This window comes from Acomys russatus, chromosome X (genome assembly GCF_903995435.1).
Source record: "Acomys russatus chromosome X, mAcoRus1.1, whole genome shotgun sequence".
NCBI lineage: Eukaryota > Metazoa > Chordata > Mammalia > Rodentia > Muridae > Acomys > Acomys russatus.
The window spans coordinates 6,938,026-6,956,757 of record NC_067169.1 but is presented as its reverse complement, the minus strand read 5'-3'; the positions used below and the strand labels follow the sequence as shown (position 1 = coordinate 6,956,757).

General features: G+C 43.3%; 1 protein-coding gene across 4 annotated transcripts in view; it reads right to left on the bottom strand.

The window, feature by feature from the left end:
• Positions 1–9,856: 9,856 nt before the first annotated feature.
• The window catches only part of LOC127184986 (F-box-like/WD repeat-containing protein TBL1X), a 162,767-nt gene continuing 153,891 nt past the window's right edge, over positions 9,857–18,732 (bottom strand). For all 4 annotated transcript variants that reach the window (XM_051141478.1, XM_051141477.1, XM_051141480.1 and 1 more), the window contains 7 exons: positions 18,139–18,199; positions 17,573–17,694; positions 15,086–15,160; positions 14,564–14,691; positions 12,193–12,358; positions 11,039–11,140; positions 9,857–10,151 (listed from right to left, as the gene is read on the bottom strand). In XM_051141478.1, the coding sequence (XP_050997435.1) occupies positions 10,125–10,151; positions 11,039–11,140; positions 12,193–12,358; positions 14,564–14,691; positions 15,086–15,160; positions 17,573–17,694; positions 18,139–18,199 (681 nt within the window). In that variant the 3' untranslated portion in view covers positions 9,857–10,124. The remainder of the gene's footprint in view (positions 10,152–11,038; positions 11,141–12,192; positions 12,359–14,563; positions 14,692–15,085; positions 15,161–17,572; positions 17,695–18,138; positions 18,200–18,732) is intronic.

Below are 18,732 nucleotides of genomic sequence, written 5' to 3'. Positions count from 1 at the left end.
CAATAGTGGCTTCTTTCCTCATGGTAGCCATGACACTGCTGAGCTCTTTATATTGGTAGAGATGCTTCCTTGGAGACCTAGACTGTTACCATTCATATAGTAGTATGCATAACTCAGTGAGCATGCTCTTCACATGTTTTTGGTGAAACACATCACACATTCTTGGTAGCCTGTGGGCCTTGTTACAAGGATGGTGGTTAGATGACAGCTCCAAGTCCTGCCTGCTATAGTAGAAGGTGCAATATGCATTTGCAGTGTGTATGGTCCTCCTCTCCAACCACACTGTCTCTAGGACCCTGTTCCTTTCCTTCATTCCCTCCTTATTTTCTTTTTTCTTTTGTTTGGATATAGGGCCTTAGTATGCCACACAAACTGGCCTTAAGCTTGTGAATTATATGATGGATTAAATATGAAGAAATTTGCATTTATTAAAAACAAAGAAAGGTGCTCCACATGAGAGAAAGAGTGTACCCAACATGGTTATGTGAGGTTCTCAAAGGAGTATCACTTACTTTTTTCATTATTTTTTACAATGAGTATATAGCAGCAATTCTTAACCTGTGAGTGGCAACCCCTTTGGCAAACCTCTATTTCAAAAAATATTCACATTACAACTCATAACAGTAGCAAAGCTACAATTATGAAATAGCAAAAGAGATTATGGTTGGGGGTCACCACAACATGAGGAACTGTATTCAAGGATGACAGCATTAGGAAGGTCGAGAACCACTGGAATATAGAGATTTAGGTGGCTTTCAATGTACTTATCTAAAGGTTGATAAGAAACTGCCCCTATTTTCCAACATTGCCTAAAGAATGTAATTTGTAACAAGGTCAAAGATAAACAATGTTTGTTTGTTTGTTTGTTTTATTTTTTGCTTTTGTTTTTTTTCACTAAACAAAGTTGTAAGGTGGATTTATGAGGGGTATCATTTAGGTCTAGAACAGGGGAGTGTTAGAAACATAATGTTAGGAGCTGAAGAGATGGCTCAGAGGTTAAGAGCACTGTCTGTTCTTCCAGAGGTCCTGAGTTCAATTCCCAGCAACCACATGGTGGCTCACAACCATCCATAATGAGATCTGATGCCCTCTTCTGGCATGCAGGTGTCATGCAGATAGAGCACTCATACATAAAATAAATAGAAAGTCTTTAAAAAGAAACAAAGTTATACATCATTTTATCTCTAAGCACAGCCTAATTACTGTCCTGACATACATAATTAAGGTATCTCTGAGCATGCATCATCTGACCCTAAGTGAGCACCATGTCATTACAATTCCTTACCATTGTGCCTTTGAGATATGACCTTTTACATATAATAATTTTTAGATAATACATTTTAGTGTATTTGTGCATTATTGACACAACACAGTTCTCACGTTGAAAAGAATAAGAGATAGTCTATTATGGAATGAAATATGAGTGATCATTTCCTGCAAACATGGATTAATGATTGAGCTGAGGCCTGCTTATGCAGACTTGAATGACCCCAGATGGCCTGAGATAGAGAAGGGCTGGGGGCACTGGGGCATATGGAAAAAGTCACAGAGCCCTTTGAATATATATGGGAGTTACAAAAGCCCCTTAAACAAATGAGAAAGATGCAAGAGCCCTTCTGTATATATGAAGGGGGCCTAAGACATTCATCATCTACCAAAGAGGTAGCTAATTGTTTTATTTCTTTCTCTTTTGAAAGAAATATGTTCTTTCTGACCAAGGTGGCTCCAGAGCTTCCCACATTAGACCAATGGGACTTCAAATCTACTTACAAAGCAGGGAGGACTTGTATCTTTCCTTCTTACCAAAAAGAGTAGATGATCCTTCCACTACTTCTCAGGGAGGCCACATACTTTTTGTATCTGTACTAGCAGCTCAGAAACCTTCCGCATCTGTGTAAGGAGCTCTGAAACCTTCCAGATCTGCTCAAGGGTCTCTATACCAATACACCTGCTCAGGGGGCTCTCTGGTCACCCACATCTGTACAACAGGGCTTCAGACATATCACTTCTCATGTATGTCCTCAGACATTTCCCCTCTCCCCAAGCAGGTCCCAGGTATTCTAATTCTAATATCCAAAGGACATTGATCCATGCCCTGCCCCTTGTATAAGGGGGCTTCAGAACTTCCCCCATCAGACCACAAGGGATTCAACTCTTCTTTGCTTCTGGGGTAGCTCAGCTCTTTTCCCTCTGCTGAAACAAGATCTACCACGACTCAAGGGAATCTTACACCCATGACGTCTGTCCAAAGGGGGCCCCAGGCAAGGAAGCTGTGAGACATTTTCTTTCTGTCTAAGGAAATTCAAACATTGCATTTCTGCAAAAGAGGGGCGCAGGGCTTCCCATTCTGCCCAATAGCCACCCCCAACCACGCCTATTAGTAATAGGGGCCTCTGAGTAATGTTATCTGAGAGTACCTAGTATTGTACCTAGAGAGCCAAACACCAACCTCTGTTCACAGAGACCTCATATATATTAAGAGAGACGCAAACATCCACCTTTCATTCAAAAGGGACACGTTCCTCACCAAGGTAGCATAGAATTTTCCTTTTCTAACCAAGGAAGATTCAAATGGTGGGAGGGCGCTGAAATCTTCCCTCTTACTTAGGGAGCACCAATCCCTCCCATAAGAAACAAAGGGGCCTCCAGTTTGCTCCTTCTGACCTAGGAGGCCACAAATATCCCTACATTTTCCAATGTGGCCTTTGTAGGACCCACTGGCGAATAGGACATGGATACTTATCTTCTGTTGCCAAGGAGCCTTCAGACCTTCTTCCAATTAGCAGGGCCTTGGGCTTTCCTACTCTTCCAAAGCCGGCATCAGATATAGCCCCTGCAATAAAAGGGGCCTCAGATTTTCCCACTCTGAACAAGGAAGCATCAGACTTGCTCCTTCTAACAAACTGGGACTCAGACACGCTCTTTGTGACCATGTTGGGGGGGCACTCAGAAATTTTCCCTCTAAGGGTCGGGGTCAGACTTTTAACTTCTGCCCAAGGGGACTTCAGACCATCTCTTCTGCCTATGGAGGCCTCACGTCTTCCCACTCTGTCTAATAAGGCATTGCATGTGTCCTATCCAAGAGGCGGAATCTGTGACCTATTCTCTCTTACTAAGGGGGCATAGGATCTTATCCTTCTACTCAAAAGTTTTCAGACTTTTCCTATTGATACCAAAGGGGCCTCAGGCATGCTTCATCTGACCAAGGAAGGATTTAGATCTTCCATTTCTGGTCAAAGGTGGCTCAGACCTATTTCCATCTAAGGGGGATTCAGATCATCCCCAGTGGACCAGAGAGATCTCAGACCTATATTTTTAGAACAGAGGGTGGGGGATTCAGATCTTTGATTTCTGCCAAGCACTAGACTTGCCACAAAGGATCAACAGGCCAAGAGATCTAACCAGTCTGAGCAAGGGAGCTTGTGATTCACTTCTCCTTAATAGGTATTCATACCTGATCGAACTGACCAAAGGGACCTCAAACATTGCACCCGTAGGCAAGAGGGCCACAGAACTTTTCTTTCAGCCCAAGATGGCCTCAGATATGCCGCATATAACCAAGTGGGCTTCAGAATATTCTACTTTGTGCAATCAAGGCTCAAGTATTCTTTTTCTGAATGAGAAGAGCTCAAACCTATGCCTTCTTTCCAAGGGGACTTTAGAGTTTATCTCACCATGGGGGCCTCAGAACTTCCACTGCTGAAAAAGAACCTGAGACCTACCTTGTCTTACGAAGGGACTCAGAGTCAGAGGTACCATTTATGCACAACAGGTCTTCAGAACTACTCTATTAACTAAGGAAGTCTTAATAGACCTTTTCCATTTGCCAAAGGGACCTTACACCTACTCCCTCTAACCAAGAGATCCTAAAACCTTCATGTTTTGCCTAAGGGAAACCTATGTACTTTCTCCTTTAACCAAGGAGACTTCAGGCATTTCCTTTCTGCAAAAGGAGGGCCTGAGATATGTCCCTCTGATGATGTGGGCTACTGACCTGGCCCTGTGACCAGTGTTTCTGACCTTTATTTACTCTCTGCTCAAGGGTGCCTCAGACACCCTCCACATGACCAAGGATGCATAAGAGCCTTCTTTCCATGGGAGTCTCATATCTACCCCTTCAACTAAGAGGGCCTTAAAATTTCCACTCCTGAACTAGGTGGCCAGGCAAATACAAATGTGCCCAAAGGGACCTCAAAAAACTCTAGACTGAGGTCCCATGGGAGAAAGGCAAAAAGCTTAGCATGGAACCCAGGCCATGTACATTTAAATTGGCCATAGCAAGTGGCGAGGCCCCATCGTTCATACCAACACCCATGCAGCCCATTATAAGCTTAAGGGGAACACAGAACAAAGGACTGCCATTTAGCTATTTACAGGAATGCTCAAATTGCTACTAGTCCTGCAACAGAGTTCCCAAGAATATGGAGCACTTAGATCTCAATGAAAATTTGGAAACTGACAAGGGAGTGTCTATCCTGTTCTACATTGTGCAATGTACTATGAGACATTCATCCTCTGTTCAAGAAAGTGTCGCACCTTCCTGCTCTGTCCTACTCTGCTTAACACTTTCCCCCTTTGAATGATGTATCCTAAGACCTTCCCCTTGCTGACCAAGAGGTTCTTCCATCGAATACTGTGACAATGGGGCTGTAGGAGATTCTCTATCTGAACAAACCTGGAATTAACTATAATAGTTATCCTCCAAGTTATGTGCCTTTAAGCCAGTCATGAGAAATAGAGAGGCCTGCCCATATCTCGACAGATGAACACAAACCAGAAGAGGCAATCTAGCCAGTGACAGTCATATAATCTGCTGAAGACTAGCAAATGGGCTCCTGTAGATGGATATTCTCAACTGTGAAAAGGACTTGGAACCTGTTGGATCAGTGCTAGGAACTTCCTCCATGGTACAAGGTACAGAGTACATTTCCATTTCCCTTCTACCCAAGGCTGTATGGGACTTTGCCCTTCTGCCAAAGGGTGTTCAGACCTTCATCTTGGCCCAACTGAGCTTCAGAATTTCCCACTCTCACAAGAGGATCTCAGAGCTTCCTCTATTCCTAAGGGGCCTTAGTGCTCCCCACTTACTTAGAGGAATATCACACCTCGTCCTAGACCAAATTCTGCCTCAGACTGTACTTACTCTCCCAAGGTGGGTTTTAAACATTCATTCTGTGTGAAGAGGCCCTCACACCTTCTCAGTAAGCTGGCATCAGACATTTATTTCCCTTCTCACTAAAAGGACCGCAGACTGAGGGGAACTAACACCATTCCCTCTACATAAGAATACATCTACCCACTTTGACTAAGAGGACTTCAGACTCTCCACTTTTGCCCAAGGTCTGGAGGCCTCAGACCTGTACTCTCTGTTCAAGGGGGGTTTAGTCCTGTCCCTCTGATGACAGAGGCTTGAAAAGAGCCTCTTATGTTTGTGATGAACTCACACTTGTTCCCTTCTAATGAAGATGGTCATAGAGCATCCCTGTCTTAGCGAGGTAGCTTGGCAAATACTCTTGAGACGTATGGGGGCTCAGAATATTCTTGGTTTCGATCACAAAGTTGAAAAACCTGGCCATCTGCCTTCAAAGTGATCACTAGGAATGAAATGTTCCTATTTTTCATTCATACATCTGTACAACTAAACAATTCTTGAGGAAACATCAAAGGTTGGGACAACCACTCATTTTGTTTCTAAGTGTTCTGTTTGCTTTGTCTTCTAAAGATTCCATGAAACGTATGGGTATTTGGTACTGGGAATTGCTGGAATCTAATGTATTGCTGGTACCTTTACTGAACAGTGACACCCTTTCCCAAGTTCTCAGAACTTCTCTTTGACAAGGTTGTACCCAATCCAACTCTTCAAGAGGCACAGTCTCCATTTGATAAAAGGGCCACCAGAACTGTTCCTGGGTCAGAGTTGGCCTCATTCCTTCCCCTCTTAATGTGAACCCAGACACTCCCTCTCCAAGTATAAAAACTACTTTCTTTGACCAAGGGCAACTTCCCCTTATGCCCAAGGTGACATAAGCCATGTCCCTCTGATTCAGGGAACATCAGACTTTATCTATTACTCCAGAGGGCCTCATATCCATGGGGACCCAAGATCCCTTATATCTTCCCCTTATGTCCTAGGTAGTCAGTACCTATGAATAAAACAACTTCAGACCATTTTGGCCAAAGAGAAGGCTATTCTGGACTGTGATAAAGAACATGAATGTGGGAGGGAGTCCCTAGCCAAGAGGTATTACCCAATGTTCCACCACCGCACAAGGTATTCTGGACTATTCAACCTTTAGCCCAACAGGATCTGGGACCTTTCTGCTCTATCATACTCTGCCTGACACTTGCCACTGGAGCAACAGACCTTCTGCTCAAAGGAGCTTCACACCTACCCATGAGTCAAGAATGTTGGATTTTCATCCTTGCTAAAGTGAGCTTCAGAGCTCCCCCTTTAATCACAGGGGCCTTACAGCTTCCTGCCTTCTATAATGGCCTCACATTGGGAAGTTGTGTGGCCTAAGTGGCTGACTTTGAGGTGAGGCTTAAGGGTTTAAGCTTGTGGCACTTGCTGACTGACCTATGGATACATAAACACCCCACCTCATTCTCTTGCCACCACAGATGGGACCAAGACAATCAAAATCTCTCTACCATGATGGACTGTGCCTTCTCAAACCAAGAGCCAAAAATAAATATTTCCTCTCTAAAGTTTTGTCAGGTATCCTATCGCAGAAACAACTGATCCACATTGTTCTCGCCTTCATTTGTCAGCAGACGTTAGAGATACCAAGCAAGATGAAACAAACAAAAAGAAAAACACAGTCACTATGTTCTCTAATATCAAAATAGAGCAATTTATTCAAGACACTGAATATGATCTGTTGATTCTCTCTTGAAACAAATGAGCTACAACACACAAGGTGATTTTTTTTTCTTCTTGAAGAGCGTGAGGGGTGAGTGGGAGTGGGGGAGAGAGGACAGAAGGGGAGGGGAGTTTTGATGGTGCTTAACAGAATGTGGAAAATGTTGAAAGAGGACCATGTCTGGCTGTACGTCTGACACAGACAATAAAAACTGCACAAGCCAGAATTCAAAACTTCAGTGAGTTGCAGAACAACAGACATTTATGCATTTGACAAGAAACAGAATGGAAAGGTAGAACAAAGGTTTGAGAAGGGAAAAGCAACAAGGAACAAAGCAGATCCTTACATGTGACAAAGTGCACTTCACTTGGCTCCATGATCTATTTCTTAGTCAGACAGAACAAAAAGTCAAGTCCTATGGTGTTGAGTAGGGTCAGCGAGTTGAACCTTGAAATGTCCATCTGGCCCTTCGGTCCTCTAAAGGCAGCATCCTGGATGTGCTGGGAATGGTATATGGTTACTTCAAACTCAAGGAAAAATACCTGGAAAGGCTGCTATGTGACTACACTGCTTTCAAGGTTGAATTTGGTCACAAGACTAACCATTCCTCACAATGTTTTAGGAGTTATAAACAATGTTAGGTAACGGCATTACACATGGGCCACCCCTTGTCCACAATGATGATGCACCTGCCCTATGACAGCATGGCAAATGATGGCGTCCAAATGCTGGCTGCTTCAGAAACAGCTGCAGACTGAGCTGTCTTATGGGGATGGACTTTCAGGGGTATGGGCTGCATTCTTCTGCTTGGTCCTGGTGTGGCCAGCATTGAGTTCCTATCCATGTTTAGCTGCAAGACCAGGAAGTGAATGGTCTTTAGATTTCTTCTTGTGTAGATTGAACCTTTTTGTCCTAGTCTCATAGCTACTGGCTCCAAAATAATAATTCGTATGTGGCTTAGATTCATCTAGGGGGGTGTAGCCTGGACACCCAGAGATTGTCTGATGAACCCCTTATGTGCCATCTACCCATCAACATCATATAGCAATGTGGAACTTGTCAAATAAAAGTCATACTTTACAATAGGCTGACTTTTAACAGCTGATCTTCTGTAGAGATGAAGAGAATTTTATTTGGGGAACAAAGATAAGGTTTATTTGGACTTGCAACATTATATTCTAAAGCTAAAGCAGTCTCAGGGCATGAAACTTCATATCCACTTACGCAGAGGCATCTGCTATGATCCAACTCTCCACAGAACTCAGGCTGTCTTTGCTAAATGTTTAGGTGCCAGAGTCCAAACTCAACACTCCACTCAATAGCACAACACTTGGATTTTGAGGGCTCATATAATTTACATGTCAAAGTGGAGACCGATTCATGCTGTTGGTCCTAACATTTGTCTGCTGTATAGGGAGCACCTGACCCTTCCTGCTGGTTGATTTTTGGCTCCATATATGGATACTTTCCTTTAAGTAACACTTGCCTCAGCTGTAGACTGGACCCTGCATACTGCCACTTGAAGCCCCACTGACTTGGCCCAGCCCCATTCTGGTCCGTCCCCCATTACTAACTAAAAAAAAAAAACAAAAACAAAAACAAAACAAGTCAGTGTCAAGTTATGATAAGAAACAAACAAAGGCCACCTGATTCAATGATGACAAACTTTACCAGGCACACAATGCCTTATTTTGTTTTTAAAAAATAGTTAAAAAGTCAAAAACAAAAACAAAAAACTCATTTTTTTCTTATTTTTTAAAATCTTTGTCCTAATCTTCTGTAAGAGAAACTGGAAAGCCGGCAGAATGGTAAGTGACATTCTACCTGGGTCATAATTCATTTTTAGGATTGAAAGTCTCCCTTGAGACTTGCTGTCTTCACGAGACTGAGTAACACTGAGGCCTTTGTGTTGGTTTTGCAAGATTTACCAAGCATGCTCTTGATAAAGTGCCTGTCTGTAGCTACACTGTTGTGAGAAAGATGTAGCTGGCAGGTGCCATGAGCCACACTTGACCAGGTGGCTTCTTCACCATGTTCTTATTGGCTGCTGAAGTAAATGTGCACCAAACAGCTCAGCATTGCGCTTGGTGCCAAACCAGTGGGCTCTTCCCCACCAGCTGCCAAAACAATCCCCTCGTTCTTCCATAGGACGCTTCCCAATCCACGGCTTTCCTAACTGCCTTTGTGAAGCTGAAGGGAAAGGGGTAATTAGACACCTCAGACTCTGCCAGTGTCTTCTTAGTCTCTTAAATATGAATTTCACAAAACTCTCTATGTCTGATGGCCATTTTAGGATTTTAAAGTCATTTTAACATAAAAATATTTTTTTTCAAAAAATACTCCAGGTTCTTTCTCTTATAAGTCTTTTTTTTTTTTCTGTAAAAAGTCCCCCTCCCTGCCTTCTTACATAAAGCACTTACTATGCTCTGAAAGTGCCTTTGGGACCTAATGTGAAGCAACTATGAGAAAGGGACAGAGTAAGCAATAGGTAGGGGTGGGACGAGAGGAAAGGAGAGTGCTGTCCATCAAAGATCCACTGTGTACATGTGGCCATATCTATGCAGGATTTCATTACAAGTGAGACCACACCAGAGCAAGGACATCAGAGGAAGGGGTGGGGAGCAACAAGGGAGGACAGAAGGAATAAGCCAAAAACAGTTTTCATCTGAGGTGGGAGGCCCCCAGACCACAGAATTTTAGCAGATAGAAAAACCACCAAAGAAGGTTCTAGAAAATACAGCGTTGGGATTACAAAGTCACACATTTCATTGGTACAAACTGGTCTTTTGGAGAGCAACTGTAGTATCCAAATTAATAGGAGGGAAATACCATAAGGGGCAGGTTTTTCCTCCCTTTTGGTTTATCACAGCATTTTTCCTTTTTTTCTTTAACCTTTTCTTTATTTTTTGGCACAGCTTTATGTTCTTCCTTCCCTGTTCAGTCATTAGAGCCTGTTCTGGATGGAAACCAAACCATGCACCATGTAGCTGATGGCTTCATCCTTCCCCAGCTGAACATTCTAGGTGGAAAACATATTCCTGTGATACAACCATGTGTATGACTTTGTATTTGTGTTTTAAACTTCTGGATGGAGATTGGGGGGGTGAGGGGAAAGAATCCTGTGGCCAGGGACAGGTGATTTCCAAGTAGACTCGAACAAGTCAAGTTCACACAGTTTGGAGCCCATCATAGGAAGGATGCTGCAATCCCACACATTCACTGCTGGTCCATTAGAATGGTTTTGTTTTCTACATTTTGTGTTTACTTTCGGAGATCTAAAACACAGACCTGGAAGGAAAGATAAAGCGTCTGTTACTCTAAGAGGTAACATCAGGTGCCTTCAAACATATGCTGGCAAAGACAGTCTAGCCACCAACTGCATGTTTGTGAAGTTTAATGGAACAGAGTAAAGAGAGAAAACCTTTAGAAACAGGCTAGTTTCTGAATATTAAAGCAACAAAACCCTAGCAAAGAGAGGGGAAGGGAAAAGGCAGGCCAAGGGCCATTCCAGGAACTCAAAAGAGTAACTGAGACGTCAGCAGGAGTCACAGACTAGATGCCTACATTGTAGAGTAGATAAGATCTCAGGGAACAGCAATGACTCAAATTTATTGGGCAGAATGAAACCTCAAGTTCAGAGGCAAATTAAACATTCTGTATGCTAGTGGACCACAGTGAGATTCACAGAAACCAAAAGGCCTGTCTGATAAAAGCTGTGCCCTGTTGTGACACTGTCTGGCCAGAACATGCACATGGTAACAGAATAGGAAAAAGTTCCTTAGTCTACATACTAATGCTATTTGTGGCCAGGTATTTCTTGGCCATAGTGGGGAGTCCAGGGCATTATAAGAGGCTTAACAGCATCCTAGGACTCCACCAGCGACATGTCAGTGGCACCCTCAACCAACCTAATAGGACTCCAGATTCTCCCTTATGTCCTGGGGTACACGCGTGCAGAGTCACTGCAGTTAAGAACAATCAAGTTAACTGACAGTCTGAGGCAAAGAGAAGGCTATTTTTAACCTAAATAGAAGTCTCCTTCATGTAGACACACATGTATGTGGTACTGAGCAGGACAGAGAAGCCTCAGAAGGCCTTTTGGAAAACCTAGTGTTAGATCAGAGATCAGCTACCCTGCACCCCTTAGCTCCTAGCAGACCAGAGGAACCACTTACAGAGCCATCAGATGCACTGGCACCCACTTTGTCTCCTCGAGCATTCCAGCACACTTCAAATATGCCACCTGTGCCTCGGTAGCTGTGGACGAGACTTCCACTCTGAAAAGCAAAGCATCTGTCAGAGGAGTCCCCCAAAATGACAGCAATAAAAGGGGGAACTCTTCCTCCATAAACCTCTGTGTGATAAAGAAGCTTTCAAGTACACTGATGTGAAAGGAGTTCCCATAAGCATAAATCTACTGCCAAAGAACTGCCACCAAATTTCAGCTAAAGCCATGGCTATGCGCATGGCACTAGGGAGCAAAAGACAACAGGTTTCTATGAGGTGATGACCTCCTCTTTGGCCTTTTTCTTTCTCCACCCTTAGTGCTGGATTTGAAATCTAGAGCATCAGGGTGTTAAGTTCCCTGCATCTGGAGTGGCTTCGCTAAGATGTTCTTAAGCCTCTATGATGCTGGGGTATGAGCATACCTTACTAAGCCAACCTTTCTTGTCTCTTTCCTAGGGCTTGGATCAGTCTCCTGGGCTGAGGTCTTTCCACCTGCTCTAGCCCCTACCTAGTTCCTATTCTGATTATTATCCAACTACAACTCATTCTCCTGGCTCTTCCTTAGAGCACTTGAGTGAGCATAAGGACCCACCTCTCCCATGACAATTCCAAGCCTTGTATTCCTTTGTGCTGAAATGCACCACAGTGGACAAGGGGAATAGGTCAAGTTGTGTCCCACAGTGTCCCCCTGGTAAGTTTTTATAAAAGGCCACCTACAGGACCTTCTGACAAAGGGTAGAATTTCTAAGGTGACAGAACTAGGTCATGCTTTTTCTTCAGTGTGATATAGATACGTGGTTCCTGGCAGGATAATACAACAGAAGGCGTGGATTCTCCAAAGGAGAATGCTCCTAAGATGATATGCTGAGAGTTCTGGCTCAAGGTCAGATGGAAGGAGTCCAGAGGACATACTTGAGGCTTGAAGGTGGACAAGGCCCCTTATCATTGAGGTATGCACAGCAGAACACACAGAATGTACAATCTTCACGGGGAGGTTCTACTTACTCTGTCTTGAGATAACTCATTCCCCAGCCCGCCTGGCAGCCCAGGAACTGAGAACATGCCTTTCAGGGAGGATTCAGCCAGGAAGTCAAGACATTACCTGAGTATTCCAGATATGGACACACTTGTCAAAGGATCCACTGGCCAAATATTTCCCATCAGGGCTGAACGCTACACTATAGACAGGCTCCTGATGCTTGGTCAGTGTGTGGATGCAAACCCCTCGCTCCACATCCCACAGTCGAACCGTAGAATCAAATGAAGCACTAGGAAGACAACAGGGAAAACAACCACAGAAACAGGTTTGTTATTCACAATCTCTATGATGTGTCTTATGTGAACTATCTTTTAGTTATATTTGAAATGTACTTGAATTTGTTTCAAGAGAAGACTCTACTGAGCCTTTTCTCTTCAGAGAAAAGTAAAGCTCCTACCAGACAAAATCCTGGACCTTGCATGAGCCAGGCTGGAGGTTTTTCATTTTGTCTCTATGCTTATTTCTTTTTCCAGTTTCTGTGGACTATTCAACCAGCTTTTCTAAAACACCACCATTATTTAAGTCCACCCAGCCATACTTGAAAAAATGTTGAGTGAAGATGTACTCACACATGAGAAATTCTAGACCCACATGTGCATGCACAGTCACTTGTGCATATACAACCATATTTACAAGGGCTACAAAGTTTGATTATTTTCAGATGTAAAAGAACGGTACCTATCAAAGGGCTGTCATCACCTGGATTTCCGTATCTCCATAGGGTCTCACAAGGCTCAGTGTGTCCTTTTCCTCTTGGGAGTTAGGGATACTGTATGTAGCATGTGATACCAGGAAGCATCTCCACAGTCGTTAAGAATAACTGCTATGTGTACCACTGCATCACTGTAATGTAACTGGGTTTTGGGGTAATTATTGAAAAAAGAAAATTAAGGCCTTGGAGTTCTCCTAGTTCAGGCACTAAGTGTTTGGTGTTTGGGGTGTTTGGGGTGTGTGGGGTGTGTGGGGTGTGTGGGTGTGTGTGGTTTAAATTTGTTTTCATTGAAATTTTTGGTGGTGATATGTATGCCAGGCAAGTAATCTACCAGCAAGGTGTAACTGAGAACCACTTACCATCTCATCTTTGGAGACAGCCTTGGAATGAGCACTTTCCACAAATCTGTTTTTCCCTGTTGGGAAAGGCTGCCTGCCCCACTACTAGGAAGTTCCTTTCTTAGAAGAGAACTGCCTATCTGTCATTTCCTCTGCAGTCCTCTGGAACAACACAGAACACCGTTCCCACTGTTCCTTGGAAACCAAATATTCCTTTGGGATCTGGTCTTGTCCAGACTAAATAGCCACAGTACATGAATGCAAACTCCAAAGATCTAACACGGCTTACAGATCATTCCAGATCATAATGGCCTTAGATCATCTGTCTAAATATTCTCATTAAGCTACCAAGAGTAGGGCTGGGTATACTGGATGAGCACTTGCCCAGCATGCACAAGGCCATAGGTCCATCCCTTTCCCAAAAGCCCAAAGTGACTTGGTTCGGATGAGATAACTCTGGTCCTCGGGTTCCAGGGCTTGGCTGACTATTAAGAGATTCAGGTCATCTTTGGCTGAGTCAAGGAATCATTTATCTCCAGTACACATCTCAGTACCACAGCCCTGAATGGAGCTTCAAAAATAAACTCTGAACTACAAGCTCTAATTTCCTCTTTGTCCTAAAAACTTTCATTCAATTAAGCCAACCCTCCATACCTGCAGGTTTATGGCTTTATCTAACTGCAGATAAGAAACCATTGAGAGGGAAGGAAAAAAATGCATCTTGGGCAGGCTGATAAACCTACAAATTCGGGCCGGGTGTGGTGACGCATGCCTTTAATCCCAGCATTCGGGAGGCTGAGGAAGGCGGATTACTGTGAGTTCGAGGCCAGCCTGGTCTACAAAGTGAGTCTAGGACAGCCAAGACTACACAGAGAAACCCTGTCTCGAAAAACAAAAACAAAAAAGAAAAAAGAAAAGAAACCTAGCAATTCGGAGGAAGTGGAAGGTCTGTCTCTAAGCTAGTCTAGTTTACGAAACAAGTTTTAGGTCACTCAGGGATGTCTCAAACAAAACAAAACAAAACAATTAAAAAGCATATACACACACAAAACTGTATCAGACATGTGCTTTGGCTTGTCAGTGTTACCTAAAATATCCCTACAGCATTCCCATTGTATAGATATTACAGGCCATTCAGTACAGGGAAAGCTAGTCAAAGGATGTAGGGAAAAAAAAAAAAAAGCACTCATAGATTTTGTAATCAGACAAGGTTTTTCCATGGATACTGAGGGAGGATATACTCCCTGCTTGCCCTGCTTCACAGGCAACTCCCATTTTATTCTGTTTGGAGGAGCGTCAACACTTCTGTCTCTAGGTCTGGGTGAGTCTCCCCAGCTGAGTTACTTACTCACTAGGCAACAGAGAGCGAAGCTGTGTTCTTTACCTTGCTAGCATGATGTTGGAGTTCGGGTTGCTGGTGGCTGGTCCTGTGGGACTCCACTTGATGGTATAGATCTCTTTGCTGTGAGCTTGGAGGTCATGGACACATGCATCCTGCTTCATACTCCAGATCTGGAAGAGGCATTGGTAACAGTGTGAGCCAATACTGTTCCCCTAATTAAGAATGGCTCAGCATCATTCATTCTGTTGCACGTAAGGGAGCACTCCTTAGGTGGCAGATCTGGGAGAGGCTCACAAGCCAGCAAGGAGTCAACCAGGCACATTAGCACAGAGTTAAGCTAAGTTTACAAGGATGCTAGTAGACAAGTCACTAGGTCTCTCAGTAGGAACCGTGGCCCCTGTATGTCAAAATTACATGGAAGAACAAAACAGTTTAGAAACCAGGAAAGCTATGGAGAAAAGGCAGTATCAAGGTAACATTCCAGATGAGAGTGGGAAGGGCTGTGTACCACTACAGGGGTTTGTCTAGGACTAAGCACCTTATCCTTTTAGGCACCAACATTACCTTTAATGTCATGTCATCAGAGCAGGAGGCTAGCAACATTCCAGAAGGATCCCATTTGATAGCATTGACCTCATTCTGTAAAAGAGCACAGAATTTCAGAAAGAAATCAAAGCCTTTATGTAGGAAAGGCTGGCATCTACCAGGAGGCAGTAACATGCTGCCAATGCTGTAGTACAGTGGGCCTTGGGGGGAGTTCACAGGATATGAAAATAACCACAGCACAAGAACTAATATTCTCCTTACATTTCTTTTCATTCATGGAAAAAAAACCACTACCATACATTACAAAGGACCAGCTGTACTCTCACCCATATTTCTTTAGGGAAAAAAATTCTTATTAAGGAAGCCAAATGAAGAATTTGCATACAATAAGCAGAGCTAACTAATTAAATCAGTTATTATTTATTGCTGCTTGCATAGGCAAGCCAAAAGCTCTTTATGCATTCCAGAATGTCCTAGAACTATTCTGTCAGCCTCCTTAGTATTAGAACTATAAGCATGTGCCAACAAGCAGAGCTAAACCTAGTTGTTTTAAAAAGTAAACTTTGATCATAATTTTTCTGTGTGCTTTGGTTTTTATGAGACACAGTTTGCCTATGTAGCTTTGGCTGTCCTGGGCTCACTTCGTAGACCTCGCAAGCCTCAAGCTCAGAGATCCACCTGCCTCTGCTGGGTTTACAGGCAAGTGCCACCATGCCCAGCTTCCTATGTGCTTTTAATATAGCAATTCCTCTTCATTCTGTTGGAATACTTGTTAACTTGTTGGATGTGAGGTAAAGGTGGAGAAAGGTTTAGATAGAACGAAGGCAGAGACAGAAGGAAAAGCCATCCAAAGGCACACAGTCAATTCGTGTGTGCTGGGAAACTACACTCAGAACTACAGTTAGAGAAAGGTATTGAGAAATAAAATCCATCCTCCTGTGGATTTGAGTTGTATAGCAGTTTCCTCTGAGATTAAAAGCTTCCATTTTGAAGGAAAACTTCTCAAGACTGGGTATTTTCAGGGAGTTGTAAGTGAGGTGAATGAAATACTACAGGGAAGTTCATTAATACAGGAAGTGAGCCACTCAAAATACCTTCAGAAGTCCCTGAAACTGACCAGATTCACTAATGCCCTCAACTCTCACTACAAGAGTGTGTATAAGCAGAAGAGATTGCTGAGTCACTCTCAGACAAGCACAGCTACCTGGAAGAAACAGAGGCCAGCTGAACTCCTAGAAAAAACAAAGACAAGACAAGCTGCCTGATCAACTGAGCCACACAGAAAGGGCTTATGGCTGTACATGTAGCTCCAGGTTCCCAGCTTTCATGTTGGGGTGGGCTTTGGTGATGCAGCTGTCTTTAAGTCATTTAAACCTCTAAGTAAACTCTCAGCCGAATTTCCTGTAACCCCAATAAAACTCATTGGTTCATTAAGCTATTCAGGGGCCATACAATAAGGAAACTGCCAGTTTTCTTGGTTTTTGAGTACCAGAGACCCCAAGACTAGAGGAGAAAGGCTTCTGGTGTGGAAGGAAGAAAGCAATGTATTTCTATAAAGGATCATCTGCAGGGATTGCATGCAGTGCAAGGGGCAGAAGGAAGGGCAGAGTAATTTACTGTCTAGTGGCTTCCTCAGAGGGGTCTTGGAAATACTCTGCCATTAACTGCATCCTCTGCCAAGCCAGCTAGCTGTCTTGGCCTAACAAACTTCACACACTGGATTATTTTCTAAACGATTTCACGCTTATAAATGTTGTGGTTGATCCTCTTTGTAAGTTTTGAAGGGTGTGAAATGGAAGATGCTGAGAAACCAAGGAGCAATGCTCTCTGTGACCAAATCAAAGAGGAGAAGGGCATGATTAAGAAGTATAGAGGGTATATGTGTCAATGTATGCTCATCTGTGAGACCAAGTGTAAATCAGGCAGTGTGCATGTCTCCAACTGAAGCTGTAGGAAAAACTCACAGGCAGCCCTCTCCATGATCTATCTGTCCCCAGGTGACCCATGTGCATGGTGACACAAATTCATTCCTGGGAGCAGAGCTTTCTTGCCATCATTCTGCATGTCAAGTCAAACTTCTAGGGAAGCAACCAGAGCCTGCACATAGGTCTCGGGAAGCAGCAGGTTCAGACCCATGTAGGTAGACTTCTGCTCAGAATAATCAGCATCAGTGAGAATCATTTAGGGAACCAGGAGGCAGGGTGTGAGAGGTAAAGTCTAAGCAGGACCAAAAGAAATCAAATGTAAAACATGTGCCCCTATATTAAAAGGTGGGAAATAAACTGGGTTTAGAAGAGAATTTGGGAAGAAGCAAGAGAGGGTTAGGCTATAGCTACTCTGAGGTAATCCCAGAACCACTGACACCATAGCTGGGTTAATTCTACCACACAGGGCAGAACAAATAGTCTCACTTGCAGAGTTATTTTTTAATGCTGGCAGTGAAAAGATGGCTCCCACACCACACTCTCACAACCCCCAAGCCTGAGCATCACAACTGCCACTTACAGTATGTCCTTGGAAGGTTTTGACTGGGCGATCACAGCCAAGTCTGCACACATGAATGCACATGTCTGTGCTGCAGGAAGCAAAGGTAGTGTTGTTCTGCCAGTCCACATCAAGGGCAGGTGCTGCAAGGCAGGAGGAAAGAGTGGACATTTGCCTGATTAAATGACTATAGAGCTCAATGATGCAGACAAAAGCATCTCCAGAAGTATTGTCTAGTGACCATGAATACCACCTCTATGGTGAGTCAGCTCTACTGACAGCATGAAAACTAGCCTTCAAAGACCTTAAAGACTCTCACCTTCCAATGTGCAAGCAGAAGATACCTCTGGAGAGACCCCCCACCTTTCTATGAAATGAAAAAGCCCTGAGAGACAGGCCCAGTTATGTGGAAAAAGGAGGTGCCAGATATTTTTTGCTAGGCCATGTGTTTTCTTATTGCCAATACTTTGTTTTCACAGTACCCCAAGTCAAGTTTTGATATGTCTCTGCTCTTATACAATATCAAACAGGATTAAATAAGGAGAACTCCTGGGGCTACCTCTGCACAACCCAAACAGCAAACTTACCTGAATGAAAAGGGAACTGTTGCTTGGCTTCTCCTGTGTGGGCGTCCCAAATTATTGTTGTCTGTGTTGCACAAACAGAGGGAAAAGTTAGTTTTTATTCTCCTCAAAGAATTATCTAGAATGTCTTGAACCAGAAAAGACAACCAGGGCCCCCTTTCCACCTAAGAAATTAATTTAACAACATTTTATTTTATGCCTACATATAACCAAACTGTTATCACTTATACATGTAATAGTGTAAAATATTTATAATTTCATACAACATTTGTCACTTCTATATTTCTGACCCAAATGTCTCATGTACAATGTGCATTTAACACTCAGTAATATGGATGCCACACTAATGAGAGCAACCAGTACATAGCAGCCTTCACCAATATATGTAGGAAATCTACCAAAATTGACGGGAATTTTCCCTCAGCTCCCAAACCCAGGAAACCATTAAGTAACAGGTAAGAAGGCACATCTGTGTGTCTTTTGGACATTGTTCCAAAGGAAGTGCTGCAGAAATGAACATATCCAATAATCCTATCACTCCATGAACCAGGAGAACAGATGGAGAGGCCCAAAAATTCAAAGTATGGATTGAGAAAA